The sequence below is a fragment of the Chanos chanos genome, chromosome 3, assembly GCF_902362185.1.
Source record: "Chanos chanos chromosome 3, fChaCha1.1, whole genome shotgun sequence".
Taxonomy (NCBI): domain Eukaryota; kingdom Metazoa; phylum Chordata; class Actinopteri; order Gonorynchiformes; family Chanidae; genus Chanos; species Chanos chanos.
Window position 1 is genome coordinate 25,383,386 of NC_044497.1, and position 9,553 is coordinate 25,392,938.

The 9,553-nt window shown below is 40.2% G+C and overlaps 1 protein-coding gene across 2 annotated transcripts in view; it reads right to left on the minus strand.

The window, feature by feature from the left end:
* Positions 1-8,891, minus strand: part of spryd3 (SPRY domain containing 3) — a 31,767-nt gene extending 22,876 nt beyond the window's left edge. The window contains exons 1-6 of one of the 2 annotated variants that reach the window (XM_030768731.1): positions 8,820-8,891; positions 7,343-7,479; positions 6,225-6,300; positions 1,627-1,751; positions 1,081-1,216; positions 427-615 (exon numbers count right to left, since the gene is read on the minus strand). In XM_030768731.1, coding sequence (XP_030624591.1) covers positions 427-615; positions 1,081-1,216; positions 1,627-1,751; positions 6,225-6,300; positions 7,343-7,470 — 654 coding nt within the window. In that variant the 5' untranslated portion in view covers positions 7,471-7,479; positions 8,820-8,891. Of the gene's footprint in view, positions 1-426; positions 616-1,080; positions 1,217-1,626; positions 1,752-6,224; positions 6,301-7,342; positions 7,480-8,819 lie in introns of those variants that run through there. The other variant, XM_030768733.1, reaches the window with a different exon arrangement.
* Positions 8,892-9,553: the final 662 nt, after the last annotated feature.

Here is a 9,553-nt window from a genome sequence, read left to right on the forward strand (position 1 = left end):
AGTTTTGCTGTGTTGTGTTTGCCATCCCTTGAGTGAAAGTTAGCATAAAACAACCCTCAGAACAAGGGAGGGGAAGCCCTCCTGTATGTTTGTAAACATGGTCATTTATTTGAGGGTAAAATTCCCAGTTGAGAATTTCTGTGTATGAAACGTGTTGATTGACGTCTGTCCAAAGAGCTTTGATCAAATCAATACTTGAGATTACATGCTAGGCAAGAACAGCCAAAGGGAAAAGTAAACCAAAGCTGCTGCTCTGTGAGAAACCGAGGCTGTTTGGATTTTTTTTTATGGGAAACGTCTTCAAATTTACTTTACCATATCCAACACAACCTCAGCATCCAAATGGAAACTGTTTGACTTTTCGTTCTCAAGGTTGACTTAGTAAAGAGTGTAAGTAGAGACTGAGAGTAGAGAGTTCTCGCTCACCGTTCCGCTGACTCTAACGTCATTGAGTCGACCCCACTCCTCCTCATGGCTGTCCACCATCATCACACTGTCGTCCTCCTCCACACCCCACTCTGCCTGCAGGTCCAATCGGACCTCCTCCCCAAGGGAGTGCATGCCAATGGCCGGGAACAGCCCATCTGGTGCCACAGGAACCACTACTGAGCCCACCTGCAGCACAAACACCCAAAAACATCAAGACCGGAACCAGCACAAACACCACTCAAGACATCTCTTGTTTCGTTCGGTGTTTTGAGGATAAGTAAGGCTTGGGGATTTGTAAAGAGGCATGGTTAAAATATATAATGCTGCAGTTGTAAATCAAAACTAATCAGGTACTGGTTATATTTATCAGTGCTTTTTTTGAGGCACTGATAATATAATCATTTCATAGTGCATATTTTGACTGAACCAACGTGAAGTTTCATACTAGGTTGTAGGATTACTACATCTCGTAATCTAAACACATTTTTGGCTGTGTACACTTTGCGTGTTCGTAGGCTTTTTTTTGTTGTTCTTTTTGGCCCTGCATCGGTTTCAACCGTAACATTCACCATAGCATTAAGAAACAAAATCTAGATGTTTACACACTGCTTTGTGAAAATATACTGATGTGAGAGACGTGGGAAAAGTCACCTCTTTCCCATTCTTGGTGAAGAACACAGTTGTGAGTCCAGCATCAAACGTGTCTGTGTAGATTCCACAGCCTATCCGATCACCGCGATTACATTTGGGTCCAAATTGCTGACCTACTGGGTTTCCATTATAGAGTCTGTGAGAGAGGGGAGTCAGGAAAACTCAATGCCTTGTAAAGTAGGGCTTGCCACAAAAAAGCCTGCTAGTCCTCCCTGTCCACCATATCTGATCAATTTACCTCTGGTTCTGCTCTTGTTTTCTAAACTGGATAAGGTGGTGGATAGAGGGTGAGGGGGTAGGGAGGGGTGTGGGGTAACAGCACAGAAAAAAAAAAAAAAGAAACCCAAATTGGAGACCCGAGAGGAAATTCCAAATCAGACTTAAGTGAAAACACAAGTAGAATTATACTTTCACACAACACATAAATAACTCTAAACCGAACATTTACACTTGAGTCAAACATACCATTACTTAAAATGGCTTATTTACTGAAAAACAAACGTCTAAAATTTAGTGTCATGAAACCACAGTGTTCTCCTGACTTACTTTCCGTCATCGGCGTGGTAGGCGATGGAGTGTGGAAGCCAGCCCGGCTGATGGTCCAGTTTGTAGTGCTGTGGAACTAAACCCACTGCAATTGTGCCTCTCACACCCGTGTCCATAATGGTCACCTGTGGGACGAACCATAATCTAGTCAACACACTATACGTACAGCACACACGACCTTGCAACAACCTCTACAGTATTGATGAGTGAGTGATTGCATTTAACGCTTCAGGCCTTATTCAGTGTATTCATGCAGTGCGTAATGGTTGAAGGACAGGGTTAATGGGAGGGTTGCAGTGATTAAGAAGCATATGCCTGAAGCAATGTGTGGTACGGAAAGCAATAGAAAAGTCAAGGGTAACAGAGAGCCAAGGGATCAACGGCAACAATGCGAAGTCAACTGAGTCACAGTTTCATGGAAAACTCCTGTCAGGAAACCTGCTATTAAGTCGTTGATTTCCCAACCACCACTTAGCACACTGTATGCAAAGCAACCTCTGCCCCCTCCCCCCACCCCCTCCGAGTGATGAATCATTCTGCAGTAATACTAAGCTACCACCTTCACCTAGAGCAAAATACTTCGAGTTTACCAGTCAAATCAATCAGGAAGGATGCAAATTAGGACAGTGGTTGCATAATACATTCAACAAAATCTCTCATTTACAATTCACGAAATACTGACCTCCAAGGTTCAATTTTTTAATACAGGTTTATCGGTGAGGCTGGCCAAAGCCCATGTGGTTTAATGTGTGTAGCCTCATGCTGAAGAGCAGTCACCCAGCCACTGTAAACCTATCCAATTTTGCTAGCTCTGCAAACTTAACGCCGCTTGAAGAGCAAGTGGTATTCACAGCTTGGGACTGGACCTCCTCAGGTTCCACTGACTCAAAGTCCAGGTCTCCCTCTTTCAAGGATTAATTCATTTTAAAGTGCTCCAACCTCCCTGCTCTAAGAAGCAACAGTAAATCCTAAAATATTTCATGAATACAAACGTTCAGTGCCAGCACTAAATCTTTCCGCGAGTTAGAATAATTATGTACACTGAATGCTAAGCACAATGCCCTCTTCCACAGGAACATCAACACAGAATAATGTCATGTACCGTGCTCCTAATCCATTCCGACCAGCTGCTCCAGACCAAATAATCAGTTACACTGATGTGTGAATTTTCAAAATGACTTCAGAAAAACTCACATTCACTCTGGAACTTCCAGAGAAAATAGACCATGTTAATCACCATCGAGGTCTGAAACGAATAAGAGAAAGAAAAAAGAAAGAAAGCAAGACAGACAGAAAGAAGGCAAGACAGAAAGAAAGGCAGAGAGACAGAGAGTAAGAAAGCAAGACAGACAGAGAGACAGAGAGAAAGGTACAAAGACAGAGAGAAAGGCAGAAAGAAACAAGGAAAGAAAGAAAGAAAGAAAGAAAGAAAGAAGGAAAGAAAGAAGGAAAGAAAGAAAGAAGGAAAGAAAGAAGGAAAGAAAGAAAGAAGGAAAGAAGGAAAGAAAGAAAGAAAGAAAGGTAAGGTGCGGTAATGGATTGCAGATATGATGGATCAGAGGCTGGCCAGGGCACAGGGCCGGAGGACAGGCAGTGAAACTCCAGTGAAAGCGTAATGAGGAAACATGAGGACACTGCTGACGCATATGCTCACAGACACACGACCTTTAGCAGAGAAAAAAGCTCCCAGACTTTCACGAATCGGGAGATTCTCTGGGTTCGTGCGTCATCGCCAGGACACCCACATCACATAAAATAAGACTGAGCTCTTTATTGATCACACTCAACTTTTGGCTGCAAATGTCAAATGCCTTTAAACAAACAGAAAACCACTAATATCTGGGATTCACATAAAGCTACCTTTTTAAAAACATTAACATCTATCCTTAGTTAATATTGATCTCTTTTCTGAGAGGATATAAACACAATATGCTTTTATTTACAGGCAAAGTTCTGCTGAAATATATCTCTCTTTGCAATCAGTAAACATTTAAACCTGAGCAGGTCAGAAAAGTTCTAGAGTTGACACTGAACAGGATTTGAATCAGTGGCCATTTCACTCCACTGAGAGTGCCAAATGCATTTCTATAGAGTCTCTATTAATGTTCAAAGAAGTGATTAATAAACAAAACTGCAAGAATGCAAATATAAGAGCAGTGATGTTGCAACTTGTTATTGCGCACTTAGAGAGAGAGAGAGAGAGAAAAAAAACACACAAAAACAAACAAAAAACAAAAAGACATCTACTTTGATGTTCAGAGCGGCCACATGATCAAGACATTTGTAAACTGGCTTTAGTCGGAGGCTCAAATGCCAAAGCCTTGTCTTTGCAGAGAGTTTTCCTGCATAGAGAGTCGAGTTTTGTTTGCAGCTGTGTGTAAAGCCCATCAGGATAATGGACAGGGTGTTACTTTCCAGGTCCAAAGCCCAAGAGAGGAAGTTCATCAAAAACCCAAGTCCAACCTGCCAATAAGCACACTGCCTCACCTACAGTACATCCACACAGTTTCTGCTGCTATCCAATAAATCCGCATGCCCACTCCCAAATTCTAATTTACGAGCCAATCCTAGCAGACTTTCCCGTGCTAAATCATCTGGCCGATCTCTTTTCAAACTGTGTTTTATGGCAAACTTGTAAAACAAACAAAATGTACCTGTTTCAGCTCAACAGACAGTCTATCACGAATGGCCAAGAGGACAGTACACTTGCTCAAGTTAAACCAGGCTTCACAGGTCTGTACAACACCAAAAACCTGGGACTTAGTGTGAGAGGTTTTGGGTGCATATTTTATCCTCTCTTTAAGTTCTGGGCCTGATTGTTTTGGGCAGAAATATTGAGAGACCACACTTTGAGCACTCAACATTGTGGAACACACACACACACACACACACACGCACGCACGCACGCACGCACACGCGCGCACACACACACATTCAAGAATTAGCACGCCTTCCTGAGAAGACCATTGCCAGAGTAAACACATTGCTCTTTCTTAATTGCAACCTTTAACTCAAAACAACGTGCAATGATGCATTTATTTCCTCTGAAATTTATTCATTTTGCACACAATTTAATCTATTTACATTCAATTTACAGTCATTTTTACATTTTTAGGCAGGGCAAGAAGCCCAATCTTGTAACTGAACTACTGAAATTCTGCAGTCTTCTGACGGCAGCAAAGTGTAAGAGTTTTTTTTTTGTTTTAAAATGATATTTCACCTAATCTTTTTCTTACAAGTTAATGCATGGTTAAAACACTTTCCCTTAGTATATATTTCATGTTCTTTGTCTTTACAGAGATGCACAATCACACAATAAGAGATACGGCAATAAAGATAGTTAAGAGAGAGGAATATTGTTTCTGTTCCAAACAAGAATTGTTATGTTCATTTTACAAGTTTCCCATTTTCGCTCTAAGTAGACAGTTCAATAAAAAAAATGATGTGTGAAAACAACAGAGACTCCATATACTCAGTTTTTTCTTTCTTGAGTGTACAGTGAAAGAAAATTTCTTTTAGCTGAAAAACTTCACGCAGTAGTCAGTTATTGTATATTAAAAAGGGTTGGATCTGTTTTGGGTTCAGGTCCGAGAGTTGTCAGAAACGAGCTGAGTGGATTTTGAATGTTATTTATTTACTGAGATCAGGATTGGGTCCATTTCCTGTCTGGTATGAAATTTTGAACCAGTGACAACCTCTATTCCACAGACCTCTGTATAAACCCCTAAATTGGCATTAAAGTAATTTGGGTTAGTGCTTTGGGTTCCTGAAAATGGATAAGAAGGAATATCTCAATCTAACAGAAGAGTGTGTTACTTAAGAATCTCAACAAACAATCTCAATGACAGTCAAACAATAGAATGTGGTGGACCATTTCACATTACATGCACTTCTAAACATTTCAAAGCGAATGATTAGAAAATCGCAATGTTTGCTCTCCTGTCAAAACTGAGAAAGTGACTCAACACATAAGACAAGAAAACAAGCAAGAAAAAAAACAATCTGTAAAGATCTGACAGATGGTTATACAAATGTCAAAACAAAAAAGGCAAAGAGAAAAATTAGAGAGACAGAGGGCAGGACAGAGGGAAAATGAGAGAGAGAGAGCAAATGAAAATACCAGCACTATATTCAGCTTCATTAGAGCAGGAAGTAACATCCAATGTTAAACTAAAAGACACAGTGATTATTCAACGGTTAGAAACAGCTGCCATTTCAGGCTGCAGAATATTGTCCTAACCCACTAGATTTCAAGAAGATATTGTTTTTTAAAAAAAAAAAAGCAGAAAAGCATCTAAGATAATTGTGTTTCATTGGCGTGTGATTATTAGTCTTAAATGCTGAGAAACTAGAGTGGAAACATGGGAACGTGTGAAATTCCTCAATGCCATGTCAGGTAATCACACACCTGCTTTACATTTACCAAAATGTGCCTTTAGGCACTACACACCACTCATTAAAATTACTTTCAAGCAAAATTCAGATCAAAGGTTAAAAAAGAAAAAAAAGAAGAAGAAATGATGCACATGAAAAGGAATGAGACAGCAATTCCCTCTAAAGACAGAGGTACAATTTTAATTTTGCGATACGATTCTTACCTCAAAGTAACAGTTGCCCTTCGACAGAGGCCGTGGAGCCACATAACAGCCGACTTCGTCAGAGTTGCCCTGGTAACTATAAATCAATACTGGTAAGATCTTTGGAGCCACTGAAGAAATGAATACTTGTTACATGTCCTCTGTTGTCTACTACAAAAACATTAACCATCAACACCTTCTGTCCTAGACAGACTCTAAAGTCACACACAGAAAATGTCATCAAAGTTGCATGCAATCCACCACTTGTTTTAGGTCCCAGGTGACTCAATTTAGCACCAAGTACTATTTACCTTAAGGTTTAACCATCCTGTTTGGATACTACTTTTGGCAAACATGTTAGAACACATTTCCCAGCCATCTACTTCATGCTCTCTGAGAGAGAGAACTACAGGATCACAAAGTTGAGATATAAAGGTACAGCATTCAGTGTTTCATTAATGCAAGACCAGATTCTGTACTGCACAGGTTACTCCAAACGAAGGTAACTAAAGCTTTACTACATTGTTACTACCAGTCAACTACACCCTGACCACCAGTCACTTTTTTTTTGCAAACTAAACCATGAATATGGTCGTTCTTGCAGAAGATAACACCAATCCACCTTGATCAAAACAAGACCAGTTTTAATTCATGAGAACTTCAAACAAGGTTCTCCTCATGTTTTGGAGAATATTACTTAACAAAGATTGAAAGAGGGCTTACTCTTTTTTCCAGTACATAAGGTTATCCTTTTATCTTTTGATGAGCAGAATAAAAACAGCCAGCCACAAACCTTTCTGTGATATTATGATTGTTTCAGTCAGTGAGGCTGAGAGAGTAGGGGATTTGTTTGTATTTTCAGTGGAGGATGATTCCATGGCACGCACACATAACACTCTTCACTCCTGAGTTCATATGCTTGTCACGTGACAAGGTCATTGCCTGTCTAATGCAATTTAATTGTGTCTCAGCCACAATTTAACAACGTATAAAATCACTGGACACTGATTATAAGGCCTCCAAATTAAAAAATATCATGCATATTCCTGTCCAAACTTTCGGATTAATCTAGCATTCTCATATTATTTATTAATCTGTCTCCTACACATCACTACTTTTATGAAACGTAGTGAACGTACCTAAGCGTGTCTCCGTCCTTCACCATTCTTTTGTACCGCTCCTGAAATCGCACGGCACGCACCTCCCGGATCTCTCTGATCCGGCGTCGCCAATTCAGGAATCTGTAGTGTAAATTTATGTCGTCCATGTTTGATGACTGTGGGAGAAGAGAGTATAAGGTTTAGGCCAGAAAGTCTGAGAACAGGGAGCCTTTGGAGGCTAAAGACTAAACAGATGTCCAGTAGCTTCAACTGCCTCCCTTCTAAAGAAAAAAATGAAACAAATAAGAGATCTGAGAGAAATTTGAGTTTTTTGGCACCTTTTGACAACTGGGGTATCAGACAAAAAGAATCTATTGCTTCGCCCATCCGTTTCCCTGTCAACCAAAATCAAACTGTCCTTACAATAAATTTAATCCCATGAGGTTATTACTCACTAACGGGTTTACAATATACAGTTTTGTCGAGTATTTGCAGCCTCAGGCAAGGCGGTGATTAATGCTGAACCTCGGCCTTCTTGTCAGACGTTTTTACGTTCGTTCTGAAGCAGTCCAACTGGCGTTAGTAAGTAATGACAAGATTTATGAAACAATTCATAGAATACATATCCACACCACAACCTGTGACATCCCTGATTAAGTAAAAACATTTTGCATTTTGAACGATGAGTCCCCGCTCTCTTCAGCTATCGAAGTACTTTTGGGAAAGTACATTAAGACAGGTGTTTGGTTCGCTCATGCGGAACAATGCTCCAGATACCATGTAGAACAAATTGAGCTATTAATGAAGAAAGTCCAATAAAAGACAGGTGAGAGGGCATGTAGCTAATGTTTTACGAAATACTCAACACTTTCTGTTAGGTTCTGGCATATGGTTTCTTGATTAATCGTCACCTTTCATACTAACATCTTGAACCATACGTTAGTGCTAATTCAAATTAGAGTTACGGTTAAAGTTATTTAGGATAGCTTTTGTAAACAAATAATATGCAAGAGGGGGTTGAAGAGACAGTCCACTTGTACAGTGTTAGCAACGATAGTTGTGACTGACTAAGTGAGTGAGCTCGGCTAACTAACTACAGCTAATGTTAACCGAGCCAATTCAGCTTATTTGAGGGCTGGTCCGCAGCTATTTCAGTATAGGGGCCCGCTGTCAAACGTTGACTGAAATAGGAAAGGAAGCTGAGGATTAAAGCGGCATCGAAGGAGCTAGCCACGTCTACGGATCAGAAACCATCTTTAGGTCACTTGACGTCGACCAGTAGTTTAGCCTTCGAAGACGAAAATGAAACTATTTCCTCCAGCTTCTGCTATTGTGTTATAACGTACCGCTGAGACCCAGCGGATGAGCAAATACATTAGTTAGCATAATAGCTAACAGCAAGTCTTGCTAGCTAGTTTCAAATAAATGCCCCGTAGCATAAATTTAATCAGTAAAAGATCTCTGTCTGATTAACCGCTAAGGCAGTCGAAAGTTCAAATACCCTCACTGTACTTACCCTTCTCAGTTCAGTAAGGACATTAAAATATTTTAAAGATAGTTCTGTTTACTTCTAATTATCGACTCCATTAGATGAAAAAACTTCGGAAAACTATGAGCCGCACTTCCTGGTGACACAACTACAATTGACTGCAATAAGCCAATCGAAGCTATCGCAACCAGAGATTGATGGGCGCCTTGGCCAATGATAGACCTCACTGCAGTTAATTTTTCCCTTGTCTTAGCCCGACTTCTAACAACTTTGCGCATGTCCGCTGACCGCAAAGAGTCCACGAAGCGTAGAGAGTACTTGCCTAGCTCTCAACAGTATGCAAGAGAGTAACCTATCACTGCTTACTTGTTATTGGTCCTGAAGCTGTTCTGTTTAAGCAATAAAACCCCGTGCTATGTCGAATGTACGCGAGCATATCAAAGTATTTTGCGTTTTGAAGAAAAATGCTTACATTTCAGATAACATTGAGTTCATTTACTGTAAAATATTGTGGCCATCAAGCTGTACCACACAGTTAAGGGCATTTAATCATTATTATCTACTTTATACGATATTTGTGAAACAATAGTAAATATATTAACCAATTTGCACTTGACTCTGTGAGAGAAAAACAGCACATTACGTACAATTGTGACATTAAGAAGTCATTTCTCCCTTTTTACTCATTAGGGTAACGGGTTTTCAATCTGCTGGAATTTCCCTGTGCTATGCCACACTCTCACAGTTGAGGACATGGTTGC